Source organism: Trichomonascus vanleenenianus, assembly GCF_965637985.1.
Source record: "Trichomonascus vanleenenianus strain CLIB 3782 genome assembly, contig: TRVA0_031S, whole genome shotgun sequence".
Classification (NCBI taxonomy): Eukaryota; Fungi; Ascomycota; class Dipodascomycetes; order Dipodascales; family Trichomonascaceae; genus Blastobotrys; species Blastobotrys vanleenenianus.
Window position 1 is genome coordinate 135,901 of NW_027481856.1, and position 19,564 is coordinate 155,464.

Below are 19,564 nucleotides of genomic sequence, written 5' to 3' on the forward strand. Positions count from 1 at the left end.
CTGATACCTATTATTCCACACACACGTCGTTATACCTGGCACAACCTTCACCTGGCACGGTTTTCACGAAAGTCTTGGGAGACCTGAAAAACCTGGGAGACCTGAAAAATCCTGGGAGATTTTATGAATAGGAAACCACGAATATATCTCCAATTTCACAATAATAGCCCCCAATTTATATATCGAACTCTAAAACCGTCCGGGCGCTCTTCTTCGCAACGCTCCGAAAGAAACCGGCCTGTGAACTCTAAAAAACAGCCCTTCTCTCAAAAGTACAAAACCAACTGTACAAATAATAAAAACAGCCTTTCCCAAGTGTCGTGTGGAAGTGTCTTTTAGAAGGAGCGTGTTATGGGTGAGGTTGAGTGAAATGAAATGTGGTTCCCCTTGCCAGTCTCGCCGTGTTCCTCGTGGAAGGCCTCGACCGGGAAAAGGGGGTGGTGCTGTCCCGGGCGTCCCAGAACTTTTCCGCGTCCCAGTAAAATTCTTTCCCGCGGGCCAACGCCTGCGCGCGCGCGTCCCAACGGTGTCCGCAGTGCGTGCAGGCCGCTCTCGCCGCAGACCTCCCCACGTCCGTATTGGCGCTGCATTTTTCGGCCGCCCTTCGCGTATTTCATATTTTTGCCCGTTTTGAACGCCAAAGCGGGTGAATTCTTCAGGCATGGAATGAGATATCGCCCCCTTAAATTAATGGAGACGTTATTGAAAACGCTTCTTCTGCGTCCTATTTGTTTTTTTTTTTGTAGTCGTCACTCGACATGCCGCAGCCCACGCACTCTAACACACTTTGTGTATCAGGTTTTGGCGACTCGCTTCGAGACTCGTCGTGCCCCTTTTTTTTTTCAGGGGGAGGGTGGTTAACATATGTTACTTATGCGACCACTCACACTGTACGTACTGTGGTGTAGATAGTATGCATACCTGAATTGCAGCTTGGATTGAATCAACCGTGCAGATGTTTATTCTTTCAATTGCAGCTGTGCGCCTATGGATTGATCAGGTGGGTTGCCGCCATAGTTCCACTATGTTACACTACAGGTACCATGGTACCATGGTACTGTCATCTTTCTGATTTATTAGTACTTGTAGTTCCGTCCTCCGCGAAGCGGAGCCACGGGAGCTCGAGGGCTGGCCCTCAAATACACTCTACTACTCTCTGCTTCTTACTACGTAATGGGGGGACCTGTCCCCCAAACCCCCCTTGGGCCTCCGCTACGCGGGGATGTGGGCTGTGACTATTTGTTAAGCGTTGCTACGAGGATTTTGTAACAAGTTGGGAGTTCGTAACAAAAATTTAGTTACGTTGTTACCATCACCCAAGATACGGGGGGTCTGGGGGCTGGCCCCCAGCTACGGGAGCTCGAGGGCTGGCCCTCGAATACATTAGACTAGGCGTGATAGTACAATACAGGTATTAACATTAAAATTACAATCAACTGTTGCGCTGGAGCAGGTTGAGCAGCGCCTGGGGGGAATTAGCAGCCTCGGGGTTCTGGGCGAGGAAGGAGGTCAGGGTACCAATTTCGTTGGACGAGAATCCGAGGTTCGACAAGTCGGCCTGCTGGGCCTGTGGCTGTGGCCGAGCCTGTGGTATGGGCTGGTTGACGACCAGCAGCCCTAGCACGAGCTTCTCGCCATCCATTATGCGCGACACTACCTCGTCGTGAATCTTCTCCGGGAGGCGCAGGTAGTCCGGCACGCGGTCGTTTGGACCAATGGTGAGAATATAGGCATCACGGATGTTGCGCAGTCGGTTCTTGATGACGCCAAATTTGTGACGTGAGTGGAAGTACTCGAACAGCACGTCGAAGTTGGCTTTCGGGACGGGCTCATCAGAGGTCAGGAGGTACGCCGCAAGGTCCTTGGTGCGGCTGATTTGCCGCAGATAGGACTCGGCCTTGGCCTGGTCGAGCCGCCCGTCAATGACAATCGGCTCGTTGACGTTCATGACGGCGTCCCAGTTGCGCACAGTCAGGTTGGCAGACGTGCAATGGAGGTGCCTTGCCGTGCCTGGGAACTCACTCATGCCCACAAACGATACGTGCCCATTCCAGAACGTATTTCCGGGGTCCATTATTCCACTGGCGCTGCGATCTGGCTTGGTAGGGGCAGCGGCAAAGCCCAATTCCGGGTCGTAATCGTCGTCGTCGTCTTCCTCTTCCTCCTGGTCTTCTTGCTCATTGGCCTTATTAATTCGCTCGCCGTGGATAATTCGCTCAAGCTCGTCGTCATCATCGTCATCGTCGTGAACTTCGTTATTACTAGAGGAGACACTCCTTTCGTTTTTCGTATCTTTGTCTTCGTCGTAATCATAGGCCCCGGGGGAGGCAGGCGGCGAATATGTAAAGTCGTCCGCAGTGCTCGTATTATACACGTTGGCGTTCATCAGTATGCGCTTCTTCTTGGCCTGTTCGGAGCTGGCTCCCCGCTCGTCCGAATTGCTGCCTTCGTCGTTATCTGACGCCCCGGCGCTGTTGGCACTCTCGTGGTGGCTGTCATCTTCGCCATCGCTCAAGTTACGTGACGTTTCGCGAGCCTGCTCGCCGTGATCATTTTCGTCTTCGTACTCATCCATAATCTCATCGCCCTTGTGGGTCTTGCGGATTCGCGGCATGTCCTCAGCCTTGAGCACCGAGTCCCGGATGCTTTCTTTTCGAACCTCGCAGGCGTATTTCTGCAGCTCTGGGTTCAGCATCTCCTCGGAACTCAAGGTGACAATCTTTTCCGGGGTCAATTGGCCCGTGACGATCCTCAGTCGCAGGTCTGGGTTCTTTTCGTCCTTTAGGTTGAACGATAGAGATCGGAACTTGTCCCGGTACTTCTGGCCCACATCGCTGCCCGTCTTGGCTTTTTTCTTCTTGGGGGCGGGGTCTCGGGTGGCCATGTGCTCGTACAGAGCGCCTTCGATCTCCATGGCCAGCGCCTCAGCAAACTGTTCGCCGGTCTTGTCGCCCAATTCAAGCTTCCCAGCCGCCAAAGCTTCGGGAACAGCCTTTTTGAGCAGAATTCCATACAAAGCATTGGCCACAGAGTGCCGAACCTTGTCTTCAAGATCGCTAAGCTTTTTCTCCTCTGCTGACTCCTCTTCCGGTTCATTATTACTACTTTCATCACCGGAATTAATCCCGGCGGCATCCTCTTGAACAGGGCTAGCGAGTTCCTCTCCAGCAACGCTTGGACGTTTATCTTGAGCAGGGCTAGCGAGCTCCTCTTCAGCAACGCTTGGACGTTTAACAGCGCTAGAGAGTTTCTCTTCAGGAAGCTCCTCTTGAGCAATGCTAGGGGAATCCTCTTGAGCAGCGCCAGAGGGTTCCCGAGTGGTCTCCGGGGATGGCCCTTTAATAGATGTGTCGCTGACATCCTGAGCCCCTTCGCTCTTCGCTCGCTTACAATCGCTGCACCAGTACACCTCGGGCACTACAGCCTCATCATCCTTGCCAAACATACACGTGATGTGCTGCCAGGTCCTGCAGTTTTCGCACTCCACCATCTTGCCTTCCCCTTCGCCGCTGCAAATACATCGTACCCCGTCGTCATCCTGGCCCTCGCCGAGCTTGCGTTTCCGCACGCCATTGCTAAACGGCTCGGCCGCCTCACGCTCCTGCTCCAACTCGCGGGCTAGACGACTGTTCTGGCCTTTAGTGGACCGTGAAGATCTTCGCAAACCTTCCATACAGGTGAAATGTGTATTTAACTGGGCTTTTTCTTTCTCTTATCTACAACTAGGTAAAACGAATATACGACAAGGCACACACCGGGCACAATTAACACTCCGCGTGCAAACTGCGTTAATATATAGTGATTAAAAAATTGTCCCTCACAATGCGATTCTCCCCTTCCAATCAGCTCACGATAGCGTTGTGAACGGCTATTTGGGTGGCGAGATGGTTGTCTGTGATGTGATGAGGGAGTGGGAAAAGAAGGGAAGTACGCGGCCCCAAATCAGAAAATTTGTTTGTCGCGCGACCCGTTGTGCCCAACCCCACCTTTAACGCGTCAGGGTGGCCCGTAGCAACAATGTACCTGCAATTAATTCGTGGTACAATTTTATCATTGGGCTATTAGATGTATCCTATTTTTATAGATTTTAGCTATCGACTATCAATTGTACAGTAGAGTATGCAATGTGCCATATGTTTGAACATCATCAATTCATTTTGTAACTTGGTCCCGGTATGCCGGTAGAAACTTTCGGGCACTTTGATCAGTCCTACTTTGCCCTAGGCAAAGTACTCGTTATTATTATTTTGAACACCAATTAGAGGTACCGGTGGTAAACATGTAATATGCTTTGGAATACGAATTGGGATACATCTCGATAGGTATTGGTAGTACAGTACGAAATAGGATTGGAATTGATTCTCCCACTGTACCATATTAGCGGTACACTACCCCGGTACCGTATTGTACCAGGTATTGAAAATACATTAAGGTACCATTATGGTAGATTATTATTATTATTAATGGTGAAAGTTTGTTCAACTAGCACTTTTGAGGCATTGATTACGGTTCACAATTGAACAGTTCTGAGGCTTTTGAGATGTTCGTGTATCGCGAAGTTGTATGGTACAAATGACTTAATTGCGCTTTACTTCTCTGGGGACTTTTCAGATATAAATTGGGCATAGGGCTCTGGTAGATAATTCCTTTCATTAATGCATGAGCTATCGAAAAGAAAGGAATTGATCACTGTTAATTGCGTGGTATTCAATTATTAGTAGCAGCATAACTAAGCGAGAGCTTGACTTGTAGGGAAGTCTCTCTGGTATGCACCTTATAGCTTAGAACTAAGTAGTTTTTGTTCAAACTTTCATATAATATTGAGATTAAACTACCGGTAACTGTTACTGGTACTATGAAAGTTTAGACACATTAAATGTTTCCTAGCGCTCATCTGAGATGTGAATTCAATCTTTGCCGGGAATTGATTTGACATACTGCAACACTACTCGACACACAATTTGTAACAATAACCGTTCAAAAGCAGATATTTAGTTACCGGTATTACAAAATATCCCTATCACAAGGAGAACCGTTTAATATCAAAGAATTAGCTGGCGGCCAACAAAAATTACCATTCCTCGTCATTCCCTGCGTACATTCAAACATGGCTCAATAGATTATAATGCCAATTATTTGGCACAATTTACCAAACGTACAACAATACATTTGTAAAAATCTAAATAAATAAACTGCATCATTAGACAAGTGTTACTCCTGCTGCTGCAGGAATGGGTTCTCAATGACTTCAATTCCTTCAACAGGCGAAATGCTCAGAAGCAATGGGCCCCTCACAACAACAGTACCAAGGTCCCTAGTCTTATCCAAAAGAACATTCTCGTCCTCTGGATCACGAAGAGTCTCCTTGACCTCCTCCAGCACCAGGTTCATCAGTTGATCATAACCCTTGAGCAATCCAGTAACTACAATAATGTTAGTAATTGAGGTCAGTTGTAACAAAAAATTCAAACTTACTCTCTCGACCGCCCTGGAACTTGACTCGAATTCGCTGATCTCGGTACTTTGACAGGTCCAGAATAGCCTCTTTCTTTGGTCGCTCCTCGCCCGCTCGCGGAACCCACTGCCGTTTCTGTCGGTCACCACGATCGTTTCGATCATTTCTGTCACCTCGGTCGTTGCGATCGTTTCGATCGTTTCGCCTGTTGTAATTCCTGTTACCTCTGAAGCCTCCTCTGTTGTCCATTGTTTTTTTTTCCTTCGTTTAGCTGGCTTGGAGGTGTCGAGTGGACGGGATCGGAGGGTAGAATGGGGGAGGAAAAAATGCGATTTTCGCAGGTTGGGAATGGCCATTACCAGTACCTATTGGTCTATTATACACAATAATCTTACAAAACCAGGAGAAGGAGAGAAACCATGGATATTTCAGTATTTATTACCTCAGAGAACATCTCGACTGAAAAGCGAGTGTCTCCTACTTGGACCATTGAGCAGCTGAAAGCAAAGCTGGAGCCCATTACCGGTATTCCTCCCAGCTCACAGGAGATTCTCATCTACAGCAGCCCATCGACCAAAGTGCCAAAGCCTGCAAGCGATGATAACACGCTGCTGGGCCAGTACAACCTGGCACAGTATGGTGTAATCCACATCAACGACTCGCGGCCAGAAAGCGCACGAATTAACCTCAATGACACGTCCGAGGTGGAAAAATACGTCATGGACGAGGAGGATTATGATAGTCGCACCGATTCAGTGCGCCAATGGAAGAAGACGAACCAGCTCGGGCGGTTTGATCCTAATTACAACAAATCAATTGAAGAAAAACAGGAGCAGGCGCGTCAATTGATTGCGGAAAAGGGCATTGAAGTTGGGAAGCGGTGTCAAGTCACGGATAGACGAGGTGAGGTCAAGTTTGTGGGCATTGTTCCGGAGATTAACGAGACGTCTTGGTGGGTTGGTGTGGAATTTGACGAACCAACGGGCAAGAATGATGGAGCTGTCCAGGGCAAGCGATATTTCGAAGCAAAGCCCAACCATGGCTCGTTCGTCAAGCCTGATCTGGTGGAAGTAGGTGACTTCCCAGTTGAAGACCTATTTGACACAGATGACGAGCTGTAATCGCAATGAATCCTCTTCGAGGATCCATGAGTCTCTTCAACCAAGACGCTTTAACCACAAATGGTGCAATAGAAGGTATTTGTAATGCTTAGTCGGACTCTCCTTCCATCTGATAATTAGTGTGAGTGTCAGTAGCTTGGACGAAGAATAGACGGGCCTCTTCTTCCTTCGAGAGGTTCTTTATGGCGTAAAAATTACCACGAGGAACTTCAAACGACCCCCCTGGGGCAAGCTTGAAGGAAGTACCCGACACACTTGCTTCTACCGAACCGCTCATGATGACAAAAATATATGAGTTCTGCCGCGACGGCTTTAGCGGTTTTTGTCCGTTTGGATTAATGCGGATAACGCCTCCAGCAGTAAATGACGAATCTTGGTCATAGAGTGTTGCCAAACTGTAAGTGGCGCCCTTGACGTTGCGGAATTCCACATCATCGGGCGACCACGAGACGATTCGATCTGAGCGAGTCTCCTCCTCGGTCGCTGGGTAATCAAACACGCTGGCAACCACTTTAGACTGCATCTCTGTTTTACCAGGGTTAAAGTACTTGGACTTGGCAGCCCTGGAAGACTTAGAGGCGGTCCTATTTTTCTTTGGCTTAGGCGGCGGCGAAGACACAGGAGCTGTCACTTCGCGGTAGATAGGGACATGACTCTCTTTGGCAAGTTCATAAACGATTTTTTCGTTCTTCCAATATTGTACAGGCGGATGGCGATTTCTTTGTGAGCGTCGCAGTCCATTTAGATCCAGAGTCAATGTCTCCCTTCTGTCTGCTTTTTTGACGGGCTCCTTCTTGGGGGGCGTTTCTAACAGCTTTTCCTCAGCCTCTTCAAGCTCCGGCTCCGGCTCAGGTTCAGGTTGAACTTTCTTGGGCTTTGTCTGGGGTTTTTTCTTGACTGGCGCTTTGACTGGTTTTGCAGCTGGTCGTGATGACTTCTTCGCAGGCGTCTTGGTAGCCTTTGCTTGCTTCACTGGCTTCACTGGCTTCTCTGGGATAAACATATCCGAGTCGGATCCTTCGTCCTCATAGTCTCTTCTGGATCGCTTCAATTCGGTCTCTTCATTGTAATCCTCTCCGCCACTTCCAAAGTCGTCCATGCCCATGTCCATGCCACCATCGTTAGCGGGAAGTTCTTCCTCGTCTCTCCTGCCGTTTTCTTTTATCGGTTCAGTTTTACTCGACTGAGCCTCTCGGTTAGTACTAATAAAATCGCTGATGATCCTCTCCTCCTCTTCCTCTTCTATATCGCTTTCAACAGCAACATCATTGTCTTCCACAGCAGCATCCTCTCTTAGCGGCTCCTCTTCATCGCTTTCCTCTTCTTGGATGAGCCTCCGCCGCGAGCTCTGCGGACGAATGTGCTCCAGTCGTTCAGGGCTGAGTACTTTACTTCGCGAAACGAACATATCCTCTGAACTCCGCACGTCACTGTCCAGACTCAGCCGAGACTTCTCTCTCGGTGCCTCAGACGGTTTACTAGCACGCAGTTTCGTGCCATTGACAGGCTTCCGCCCGACTGGAGAGGCCAGGCCCGTCGACCGAGCCTGTTTCAACAGGATTGAAGAACTCAGTGACTTTCTTTTCGCGGATGGGGCAAATAGATCCTGGCCAGACCCACTTTCGCTGAAAAAATCATCAATATCTTCCATCCCATATTCATCTTTACGAATATTATTCGAGATCTTTACTCCTGCTCGTCTACAAAATATTAGCGCGAGTTATGAATACTTCAATAGTCCAACATACCGTCCAATGACGCCCACCGAAGCGGGGTCCGGGAGTGGAGACCCTGTTCGTCCCCGTCGCGACATTTATTTCCAAAAATATCCGCGTAGAAAGGGCAGAAGTAAACGGCTTAAAGCCAATCTCAGGGTCTAATGGCTGAAATTAATGTGAAGTGATAACTTCGCGTCGTAAATATCCTCCCAAGACACTCCGGTCCGGCCATTTGGTACCGGCACTACATTATGGTGGGGTAATGAGGGGCTCACTTTTTGACAATAAAGTAGGAATTCTCCTCAGAATATTGGTATCCGGACTCAGTAAGCCGTTTGCGGACCATATTCTTGATTTTGGACACTCCTCCAGCGCTGTGAGTGCCGGCACCGGTGATGACGGTGAACGGTTTCCTTCGAGCCACGGGACTGGCGCTCCAGCGATGGAGCCTGGAGAGTACGTAATTTGTAGCAATATGCGCGGGAATGCCATGACAATCGACAGTATAATCTGAGGACTGTTCCTCGATTTGTTCATAGTAGACAGCGTCACTGGCGGAGCGGCTCTGAGCGCCATACTCGGCAGCCTGCTGAGCGTAGATACCCGCTGCGCTGCGATAGAGTGCGTTTGAACGCGCCTTGCGGGTATATTCGCGCATTTTACTCGCGGCTTCCTGTCGCTTAACGTCTAGTGTGTCTGCTTTGATCAATAACTCTCGCTGTTCCTCAATTGAGAGTGGTTTAGAGTAGTCAGTAAACTCCTGGGCGTACGAGACTGGCTTGGACGGTGGTTTCGTGGCCTGGGCAAATGACAACTCAGGCTTGATCATTGTCGCGTAAGACGAATTTGGGTTCTGCGACAGAATGGCCTTGGTTAGTGAATCGTCGTTAGCATGGTAGATATCTTTGGCGTTTTCTTCGGATATGTCCAGTGTTGTAGCGAGCCTGGCGATATCACGGGTGTGCTTATTTGCCGGAGGCTTTCTCTTCTTTCGCTTGCTCTTGTTGGTGAACTCCTGCTCACGGTAGATTTCATCCTTGTCATCTAGCGAACCAATCAGTTTGGCATTGAGTAGTTCGTCAGTCGCCCGGACCAGATCCCCATTACAAGCCTTGAGCTTTTGCTCCAGCAGTTTCGTATTGATCTCGGGGAAACACTGCAATAGGAATGCTATATCTGGGTCCACTTTGCTATTAGTTTCCGTGCGAGTCACTTCGATCTCTTCATCTAAATGATCCACCATAGCCTCCGCATTGAGACCCTCGAGCATTTCCAAACATGTCGCTTCGTCAGCACCATCCCCCGCGATCGCTGCGATTAGAGTTGGATCTAGGTAGCGGAATCGGCGCCCCAACTCCTCCAGATCCATATTTAATTACTAGTAGTACAGGTACTCGGGGTTCAGAATGCAAACTGGTCATAAGGTATTAATATGAGGTACCAATGTTACTAAACCTAGGGTAACTCTACCAACACTCGACAAACGTATAAAAATGTATCCGCAAGCCTTGCTAGCGATATTTCGAGGCAATATTTGTCGCTTAGCAACAATAGAATAGTCTTCGTCAACCGTTAAATCTAGACTTTCTACCCCTATTAATTATGGATCCAACCACTCGGCACTCATTCGCGCGGAGCACACAATAAAACCCTCGCCTGCATTGCATAATCCTCCTCCGACAGTTCCACCGGACCTATCGAATCGAACTCCAAATACTGTAGAGAAAATGGGCAGATCATTCTTAGGTTTCCCTGACAGCTTGTCGGAGTACTCCATCAAGGACTACCTCCGAATCGTAATGATTATTTGCACCTATCTCATTATCCGGCCGTACCTTGTTAAAGTCGGAGAGAACATCCAAAGGAAGCAGTACGAAAAAGAGGGTGCCAAAAAGTCAGAAGAGGGTGAAGAGGAGGAACCCGACTTTGACAAAATCGCTGCTGAGTCCAGCACGGATAGCAAGGAATGGAGCTGGGGTAGCGGTGCTAAGGACCGAGCAGCCAAACAACGAAAGCTGGCTGCCGAAGAGATCCGACGAAAGGAGAAAATTGCCCAGTCGTTGGAGGAAGATGACGATGTCAGTGATTTGCTCGACTAATCATCGTCTGTTGAAATCAATGTACATATTCGACGGACTTGTTATTTGAATACTCTTATTTGTATAAACATTTTGGTATGATAATAAATGTAAAGAAGGCAATTGTTTGATCACTTTGAGCCGGACCCATGATTTAAGGATACAAAGCTACATTTCTCAACTAGATTAAACAAGAATCAAGTAACCAATGTTATCACATTGCCATTATAGTCGTCTACTTAGAGTAATACCTACTACAATATATAGATATTCCAAACGATTTTATCAGGGAGAGAAGAATAGCCGATGACATGGGTGAGACAGTACTTGGATATACGCTGACAAGTTTTTCCGCTGGGTAATATCGAGACTGGCAAAAAAATCTATCAACATGGCCCTTGATCTGCTCTGTGTTTGGATTTTGAACGACCCGCACTGGAAGATAGCCGGATATTGCGTTAGGCTAATATGTCATTTAAAAGAGGGAATGGGTTGCCTGGTGTCGGGTTCAGGAACGACCTCCCGCTAGACTATAATCCCTCCAAGACTTACCCAGAAGTGGTGCTGCCGATCCAGTCCAAGGCTAACGAGTTTGAGCAAAAGTCGATTGCCCAGTTCCTGACTCTCCGCGATGAGCTGCGAGACGGTCCACTGTACACTGGATCGCAAAAAACCAAAGGAAGAGTCGTAGTTGAAGTTGAACAAAGTATAAATGACGGGATCAAGCGATATTCGGACAAATACATTAAGAAGCGTAAGATCGGACGCTCTGTAGACGAACACCCCTATGTCATCACGTTCTTCCCGTCTGAATTGCATCCGGCCATGGGTATTGCCAGCGACGGCAAGAGAAAGAAAAAGCTTGATGTGTCTAAATTTACCGAAGCACTGCTGAAAGCCGAGCGGCAGGTTATTGAGGAATCCATTGCTGAAGAGGAGAAGGCACAGGTAACCACTGCTAAGGGCAGGTCATTGCTGTCGCGAATGGCTGCGGTTGGTGAGGAGAACGATGATGATAACGAAGTTAGTGAAGAAGAGCCAGATGAGAACTTCAGTGAAGAGGACGAGGACGATGACGATTACAATGCAGAGAAGTACTTTGAAAACGGTGATGCAGATGAATACGAAGGAGGTGGAGACGATGGCGAAGCTCACTACTAAGAAGCATCATTTTCCTTAACGAAATACTTCGCCATTACTAAAAGCATAATCTTACTTTAACGAAATACTAATGACAGAATTATTTATCCTTAACTGTTTTAATTGTTTATCTATAGCCCTCCTACAAAAGTGGAATACTGATTCTGGTTAGGCAACTAGGGATTAATTAATCAGAGAAACCTATCAAAGCTTGTCTAGGATTATAATGGTAACTATGCATACATTCTATATTGATAAGGATCTTCGTCCTCTTCCCGAAGGCCGTTCATTGCGACGTACTCTTCACGCGTCATGCCAAGTGGGATTTTAGGCGGGAGATGTGGCTTGCCTTTCAACATTTGCTGGTTAAGTGCTCGATTGAACAACGAGTCCCCGAATCCATCATTGATCTTTCGAGTCAGGTCCCACTGCCCTTCGCCCGCATAGCCACTGATCCCGGGCTCAACACGCCCCGGGATCTGGGGGAGATCCTTCTTCTTGAGCACTGGCTCAGGAGCGTACGTAGACACATCCAAGATGTCGTCACTCAGCATGTTCTTTTGAGGAGGGGGCGGCGGGACCAGCACTGTTTGCTGTGAACCAATCATAACCGAAGCGCCAGGAGTTCTAAGAGGCTTGGTAGGAGACATCTTGCCATAATCATCAGGGGAGAAAGGCATTTCGCTCACTTCGTCCTCAAAAAGATGCGGGTTTTGGGTAACCCCACTGATAACGACAGGCTTACGCATGGACGGACCCGAGCCTACTGGCTTCCGCTGCGTTTTTATTTTACCGCCAGAAGAACCCGGCGAGCTGCCCGGAGACTGGGAATTGCTCCTAGGTGGTTGAGGAGAAGGGGTCTTCGCTATGCTATGAGGCCTGGGCGCTTCTGGATAATGATTCTGTGCAACAGTGGTTGGCCGCTGCGGCTGGGGCTGATGCGTTGGTCCTTGGCCAGGAAGCGACCCGACAGGCGGTATCTTAGGAAGAAGCGTATGCAATGGCGGTGGTTGAGGCTTGTGGATTGACTGAGAAGGAGGAGGCTGTGGTTGGCGCGGAAGAGCGTGGGGTTGCTGGGGCAGCTGGTGGTGATGGTATTCCAATAAAGGATCACCTGGAAGCGGTCTTGGAGGAGGCACATTATAATCATCCAGCGGGACATCAGGCATTGGTGGTACATCCGTTAACACAGAATGATGCATTGGTGGCTGGGGTATCTGGGACAGGTTCTGCGAGTGGCTATGTCGCAGAGGTAATTGAACTGGCGGCTGTGAAATTGACATGTTTGCAAATTCTTCTGGCAACTCCGGCATTGATTCATATCCTGACGGAGAATGTGGCAGGTATTGTTGCTGCTCTCCATCCGGGTTGCCCGGTTGAGAAGGCAGAGGCCTTTGAGACGCAGTAAATATGGAATTGAGCATCATGGAGTCGCTTGCTGATAGAGCATGCCTTGGTTGGCCCATGGGAGGGATCGAAGCAGCTTGCGGCGGCGGAAATGGGTGAAGAGGGAGAGATTGCGCCGCTGGCTGGGGCTGTCCTCCAGGCATTGGTGGAAGCGCAATGCTGCTTTTCTTCTTCTTCCGGGCCTTTTTTGGCGGGATTATCGGTTTTGTCGGGTAAAAAGTCATTTCTAGATATACCTCGCCGGCATATTTCCCCTTGTATTCGAGCTCATGCCAGGCGTCATAGCCCTCGGACGGCAGACTGTCAAACACAGGCTGGAGCCTAATTGTAGTGTCACCAATAAGTTCCGGCTTGGAGTCATTCTCATCAAGGACACTAAGCTTCAATGTACGGTGGTCCGCGATTTCTAGAACGTCGTATCGAACTTCGTGATCCCTACCTCAGTTGTTAGCCAATCAAGAGCAAGAAAAAAAGGCATTCGACTAGTTGAACCCACCATTTAGGGGTCTGACCTCCCCTGAAATCAGCTGGACATCGCTTGGCGTGATGGCCCACTCGTCCTATACAGTATGGATTCTGCTTCCCGAGGGTTCGCTTATTAGGCAAGTTTCGCTACAACCAGTTAGCCAAACGCGCATTATCCAAGAGGAGAAATATACTCACCCCCTTTATAAAGATAACGATCAAAGTCCCGGGTACAGCAACATTCATCGCTTCCAAGGATTCGCGGAACTTGAAAATTGTATGAGTTTACAAGTGTACTCCTGAGCGCACGTAGTCACCACGAAATCGGCAATGCACGATTATTATTATGGCGGCAGGAATTTGATCGCACGTCAAACCGATGGGTATCTGCGATATCGCGTAGATCGAAATATGTCCGATTTGAGTAGACCCTTTCCTTGACTCAATAGCGAATAATCAATTGGCAGTGTAACGGTTTTTTAAAAGTCGTAACAGCGATTCGGTAGATATACGTTGGTTATATGCACAGTCAAATTATCATTTCATCCACTGGCTTCAGATATCCGACCCAGTACTTGATATACCTGCACGCCCTGCCGTTTCGGAACTGCAATAGAGCTTCTACTGTATAGAAAGGTGGTGGATAACCTCTTCCTCCTTTTAAATTCGGCCAGCAAGCAAGATATTATTTTTTTACAGTCCAATTATATTATCCATCCGTCAAGATCGTACGAAATGTGAAAACTTATTCATATATAAAAAGAACCGGCTGGTTATGGCACTTTAGCGGATGAACACTACGTACCACGTAACGCGAGGCTTGCTCTTGTGCGCTGCATAGGAGTGCCGGCTTTGCGAGACAAAAATGGCTTAAAAACTCAATGGCTGGTAAAAGCCTCAAACCTGTCCAGCCACTTCCCACTATGAAGTCATAGGGTTCATATAAGATCAGCTGGCCATCAGATGGGAGGTTTCACATATTTAGAGTCTTGATTAAAGTTCTAAGAGATGGGTCGTTTTTATTATTGGCCCAGACCGAACTCGTATTCGGGGGAGCCGGAATATTTTTCGTTCATTTAACGGTATGCTATTTGACCAAAATTTAAGAGGATAACTTGCATATAATTAATGGCTAATTGTGCACATATTGGTGTGACCCCTCATTTTGCTGCCAATTTTCCCGCAGTTGTCAGGGATATGGCAATGAGGCAAGAGCCCCCCTTTTTAGCAACCATGCCTCTTCTACAGTACTACGTACGTGCACAGTAAGGTGAAATTGTTGTATGTAGTGGGTGCCTTTCCATCCATCTACTGTAGGTAGTGTAGTAGAGCACACGCGCCCTCGGTGTGCTACCTCATTCCAAATTCCAAAGATCGATACACAAATAATTGTTTGTTTACAAAAGACGCGTTGGATCAACAAAACGGTTTTCGCGTTGCAAACAAATTTCCGTTTTCAGCTAGGTGTAAACAAATACCTGCAGTAGAGCATATGTACGCACTGTAGTACATACAATATCAAAACATACCAATGCGGAGTGGGCCAAGGAGGTACAATACACCCGCGTTTCGCTCATGTGTGTGTGAGCACCTAAACGCGCATATATATTATTGTTATTGTCATACAAACATTATCAAACCTGGCCCTATCTCATAAAGCCATTGAGGAATCGACTAAAAGTACAATTGAATACATCGATCCAGTCTAGAAGTGCCTGTGGATTCCTGCAAGTATTCGGTACGAAAGGGTCGAGTTTCCAGACTACAGTACATTACTACTGTACTATAAACATCTGACCCTCCCAATAGTAAACGCGCTTCCTGTGCCTTCAGCCTTCCCTGCAAGGATTCCGCAATGACGCAGCAGCGAACATATTCTGTGGATTCGACGTATAATATCCGCAAGAATCCTCTCAGCATACAAAACAGCGACGGGTCTGATTGGGTCCTCGATCGGAAGCTTTGGTACCACGAGCGAGATAGCGATATGTCAACCGGAAGTGTTAAGTTCGGCCAGGCATTGCCCAAGGCGAACAGTAGCACCGACCTCCTGAGGCGACCAGAGAGCGCCGTAATTGTCTCCCGCGAGTACCCGCGCAACGCCAGTGGAGCGAGCCAGCAGAGCAGCGTTTACACAGTCGAATCGATTCAGAAGTCGATTAACCTGGGCGAGAATACCGATGACGAATTGGAGCTGCTTAAGGACCAGATCGCGAATCAGACCATTGACATTCAGACCTACGAGAATGGGAAGTACAACACAAGGGAGTATAAGCGGTTGGTTAGCGGGCGTACCTCCTCAGGATCGGTTTCGGGATCCAGCATGGAGATGGCGTCGATAGGGTCCACTCCTACGCTAAAGAGCCCCCAGGATAAACCCCCAGCTGATTTTGAAACGCGGAGAAGAAAAGTTCAGTCCATGATCGTCACGGAAGACGATCGCGTCAACTATCTCAGCGTAAACATTAGCTCATCAGACCTCCACCAATCTCTCTTTGGATCCTTCCCTTCTCCAAGCCAGAGCGCGTTGGAATCCACAGCGGCATACGACTCGTCGCATGCACCTGAAGATCTGCGGAGATCGTCAAAGCCGCATGGTGGTAAACAAACCGAATCTGAGTTGAAAAGGAAGAACACAATCACTTCTCAAACTACCACTCTTGAGCATAAGCCTAGCCAGTCTAGGAACCTATTTGAGAAGCTCAAGACCGCGAGAAACCTGGCGAAGATTGGAAAGCAGCCAAGTGCGCCTCATATCGTTGAGTTTCTCACTCCAGAATCAACCAGTTCTACCGAATTTGTTGAGTTCATTGTCGAAAGGCCTAAGAAGTCTAAGTTTGTATTCGAAGAACCTGCGACTGTTAACGCTATGCCTCAACATCAACAGCCACCACCACCGCGACCACCATTACAGCAGCCCCCTTCACCTGACCAGAATTCTTTGAACTCCTCTGGGTCATCGACGTTAAAGAGCTTAAATGAGCCAGAGAAGGTAGAACAGCCAAAGGAGGAGCCTGCTGTAAAGGAAGAAGAGAGTGAAGTAGAAGAGGAGGAAGAGGACGAGGTAGAGACCAAACCGAAAACGCCAACAAAACCGGTAGATAAGGCTGATCGAGGTAGACTCTTCCTGAGGATTCTAGGACTAAGAGATGTCAAGATGCCAATTGACCAGTCAAGGAACCCCAAATTCACCATTACCCTGGATAATGGGCTTCAATGCGTAACAACCTTCCCGATGAATTTCACGGCCAACAAGTTCCACCCGATCAACCAAGAGTTTGAACTTGTCGTTGGAGAAGACTTGCAGCTCATTCTCACGCTCAATGCGCATATGGATCCTGTCAGTCTGCCAGAGACTAAAAAGAGCGCGAAGAAGGCAGCCAAGAAGGCCGAGTCGCTGCGCGAGAGCCCGGAAATGGCTACATCGTCATCACCAGGATTGACAACTCCTCCAGCTTCTCCGAAGAAGAAGAGCCGATTTAACATCTTCACTTTGCCAAAGAAGAAAAGAGAAGAGAAGATGCAAGAGATGGCTGTTGAGCAGGAGAAGAAGCTGGCCGGGGCTGACACTGCATCTCCGGAGGCCACTCGCCGAATTACTCGTCCAATTGGTGCTAAATCTTCCAAGTCCCCCCTCCCGCAAGATCCCTGGCGATCGGTTATTGGTCCGCAGAAAGAGTTCGCGCGAGTCTACATTACCGAGTCTCAGGTTGAGGATGACATCTTTGGTTCTCCGCAAAATTACACTCTTTCGTGTTACAATGAGTGGACAAAGGCTAAGGACGGGTCGAGCGCACTGACTGGAGTGTATCGTATCGCCGGGCTCCAAGTGACTATGCTTTACATCCCCAAGGCATATGCAGACGAGAAGATGCCCAAGTCGCTCAATGGTTGCATGGACATTCTCAAGGAGGCTGCCAATAGGCCGCCGCCTCCGCCGCCTCCTGCGGTGTCAATGAACGGGTTCCTGTCCCAGGAAGGTGGAGACTGCTCGGTATGGCGGCGACGATGGTTCCAGCTTTCTGGCTCTGAGTTACGAGCACAGCATGAAGAGACACGCCAAGTTCGGATGACATTTGATCTGAAAAAGGCCAGGCGTATTGTCGAGTACTCAGAGGACCCAAGTGCATTTTACGACCCCAACATGTTCCGCGTCGAGTTCAGTGACCAGACCATTAACTTCCTTGCTGACGGGAACAAGGATAAGCAGAAGTGGCACAGGATGCTCAAGAAGGCCATTGCCAGAGCCAATGGAGGCACCGCGGAGACAGAGAACCAGGCACAGCTTGACGGATCTTGGGTGGATATGGTCGTTTCAAAGAAAAACGCAGATAAGAAAGGGCATAAACTTCGATTCAAGGAGGGTTCTTAAACTCTATCCTACATAATTATTTATTCATTTTAATAATTTGGTTTACTTTATTATTCGCGACTTAGTACGATTGGTTGGTATTGCCGGTAGTGCTCACAGTTGACGTTTTGTGCTTATACCAGACACTTTTCAAACTCAGTCTGAGATTGACGATAAAAGCTGCTGGTACCAGTACCGGTGGGATAATAAAGCAGGTGATCTGCTGATATTTTTTAATATCTTTTTGAAATAACAGTATATTTCACGGAGATGTATTTATACGGTACCGCTGTTTCGTATGGTATTTTGAAAATTTCACCGTTATCGGGGATCACGAAATCAATATGGGTATCCGGGGTCTGACAAGTCGTATGAAAGGGCTGATCGTTAGGATCGACCCCAAGGACCTCAAAGATTGTGACATTATTATAGATGGACCCTCTCTCGCATATTATATCTGCGATGACGCTATCAAGCCCGGGGTGATGCCCGAGTATGGGTCGTACAAATTATTTAGAGACCACGCTATCGAGGTGATAGAAGGAATACTCAAACTGTCTCCACGCCGCGTACGGGTATATTTTGACGGATTTCTACCAGAAGAGAAGTACGGCATCAGGGACCAGCGTAGCAGAACGGCAATCTCTGAGCGCAATCGCGTATTTCGGCCGAGTTTTGCCTCTACAATGCTCTATCAGCTTTTATATGAAGAGTACAAAACAGACCTAGATCTACTCAAATTCGTCGCTGATGAAGCCGACGAAGCAGTGGCCGCCGACGTTACGGGCCCCAACGTGGTTGTACTTAGCAGCGACTCTGACTTTTACGCATACAAATTCACCCCGCAGGACGTACGACTGGTAAACCTACGGGGCGCTGACTTCACCTCTGAGCCACCGCTTATTGAAGGGGTCACTCTAAGCCAAAAAACTACTCTCAGTCTCGTCAACGTATGCCATCGCCGCGACCCGCCAAAGCACGTCCGCGAGAGCATCCTGGGGCCAGAATGCCTGGTGCCTCGGGTCCACGAATTCGCTAATGGTATGATGCAGTTCGGCAGCCTCGTCAGCTACATGCCCGTGATCAAAGAAGTGGTTTCCATGGCGCCAGCGTTCGAGGTGGGCAGGCTCTATCGGTCATGGGCATACACGGCGATTATTCGCCGGCTCAGAGCCCCGAAAGCAAACAAGGTCAAGGAGTACTACCGCGTGGGGTCCTCTTTTGCCTGTAAGCCTCTGGATATCTTCTTGGATGAGCGGCCTGAAGATGATCCATTAAACTATGATTATGAAGAAGAGTACTGGGACGCACTTTCCGACCGAGAAGGCTTAATTAGTGAGCTGGTCCGAGAGGTGACTGAAACCCGTGGAGGCATCTCTAACTTTGAACCAATTGTGCGGAAATATCTCACCACTGCGTTTGACGATGACCTAACAGAAGAAGAGCCGGTTCTGCGTATATCTCAGTCACAGCTTATTACCCCAAAACTCGTCCAGACATTTGCACGCCTCCAGGCTGCATTGTTCAGCATTATGTTCCTTGAGAGCGCCGGCATCCGCGTACCCATCGCCGTAGGCGTCCGGACGTGGCATATTGACTGGACTCTATACCTGTCCATATGCAGCGAGTTTCCAACCCTGTTGCAGTAAGCACGCCAAAGGGAAAAAAATAAAAAATAAAACTGCTGTGCTCACTTTTAGGGCCCAGAGCAACGTTTACAAGCAACCAAAACACCAATCGGTCCAGATGTATGGAACAACTGTCCGCAAAGGGTAACCAGATTAGTCGAATTGAATCGACAGATATGTCCTGACGCGTAATTTGGTCCG

General features: G+C 48.4%; 10 protein-coding genes across 10 annotated transcripts; 5 read left to right on the plus strand and 5 right to left on the minus strand.

Moving 5' to 3' along the window:
• Positions 1–1,432: 1,432 nt before the first annotated feature.
• Positions 1,433–3,673, minus strand: BYE1 (Bye1p; the record flags this gene model as incomplete). The annotated part of the gene is made up of 1 exon (XM_076685995.1): positions 1,433–3,673. One exon carries the CDS (start codon positions 3,671–3,673, stop codon positions 1,433–1,435), a length of 2,241 nt encoding a protein of 746 aa, XP_076539810.1.
• A 1,538-nt stretch (positions 3,674–5,211) lies between these two features.
• On the minus strand, positions 5,212–5,704 carry LSM7 (Sm-like protein LSM7; the record flags this gene model as incomplete). Its single annotated transcript, XM_076685996.1, has 2 exons — positions 5,212–5,423; positions 5,476–5,704. The coding sequence occupies 2 exons, from the start codon at positions 5,702–5,704 to the stop codon at positions 5,212–5,214; spliced, it is 441 nt and encodes a 146-aa protein (XP_076539811.1).
• Positions 5,705–5,874: 170 nt separating this feature from the next.
• Positions 5,875–6,576, plus strand: ALF1 (Alf1p; the record flags this gene model as incomplete). The annotated part of the gene is made up of 1 exon (XM_076685997.1): positions 5,875–6,576. The coding sequence occupies one exon, from the start codon at positions 5,875–5,877 to the stop codon at positions 6,574–6,576; it is 702 nt and encodes a 233-aa protein (XP_076539812.1).
• An 88-nt stretch (positions 6,577–6,664) lies between these two features.
• Positions 6,665–8,389, minus strand: MIF2 (Mif2p; the record flags this gene model as incomplete). Its single annotated transcript, XM_076685998.1, has 2 exons — positions 6,665–8,276; positions 8,325–8,389. The coding sequence occupies 2 exons, from the start codon at positions 8,387–8,389 to the stop codon at positions 6,665–6,667; spliced, it is 1,677 nt and encodes a 558-aa protein (XP_076539813.1).
• Positions 8,390–8,565: 176 nt separating this feature from the next.
• Positions 8,566–9,564, minus strand: CUE2 (Cue2p; the record flags this gene model as incomplete). The annotated part of the gene is made up of 1 exon (XM_076685999.1): positions 8,566–9,564. One exon carries the CDS (start codon positions 9,562–9,564, stop codon positions 8,566–8,568), a length of 999 nt encoding a protein of 332 aa, XP_076539814.1.
• A 457-nt stretch (positions 9,565–10,021) lies between these two features.
• On the plus strand, positions 10,022–10,393 carry PGA2 (Pga2p; the record flags this gene model as incomplete). Its single annotated transcript, XM_076686000.1, has 1 exon — positions 10,022–10,393. The coding sequence occupies one exon, from the start codon at positions 10,022–10,024 to the stop codon at positions 10,391–10,393; it is 372 nt and encodes a 123-aa protein (XP_076539815.1).
• A 447-nt stretch (positions 10,394–10,840) lies between these two features.
• On the plus strand, positions 10,841–11,533 carry RPC31 (DNA-directed RNA polymerase III subunit C31; the record flags this gene model as incomplete). Its single annotated transcript, XM_076686001.1, has 1 exon — positions 10,841–11,533. The coding sequence occupies one exon, from the start codon at positions 10,841–10,843 to the stop codon at positions 11,531–11,533; it is 693 nt and encodes a 230-aa protein (XP_076539816.1).
• Positions 11,534–11,745: 212 nt separating this feature from the next.
• Positions 11,746–13,630, minus strand: INN1 (Inn1p; the record flags this gene model as incomplete). The annotated part of the gene is made up of 3 exons (XM_076686002.1): positions 11,746–13,354; positions 13,416–13,531; positions 13,583–13,630. 3 exons carry the CDS (start codon positions 13,628–13,630, stop codon positions 11,746–11,748), a joined length of 1,773 nt encoding a protein of 590 aa, XP_076539817.1.
• Positions 13,631–15,239: 1,609 nt separating this feature from the next.
• On the plus strand, positions 15,240–17,756 carry TRVA0_031S01574 (uncharacterized protein; the record flags this gene model as incomplete). The annotated part of the gene is made up of 1 exon (XM_076686003.1): positions 15,240–17,756. One exon carries the CDS (start codon positions 15,240–15,242, stop codon positions 17,754–17,756), a length of 2,517 nt encoding a protein of 838 aa, XP_076539818.1.
• A 350-nt stretch (positions 17,757–18,106) lies between these two features.
• On the plus strand, positions 18,107–19,384 carry TRVA0_031S01596 (uncharacterized protein; the record flags this gene model as incomplete). The annotated part of the gene is made up of 1 exon (XM_076686004.1): positions 18,107–19,384. One exon carries the CDS (start codon positions 18,107–18,109, stop codon positions 19,382–19,384), a length of 1,278 nt encoding a protein of 425 aa, XP_076539819.1.
• Between the last annotated feature and the right edge of the window lie 180 nt (positions 19,385–19,564).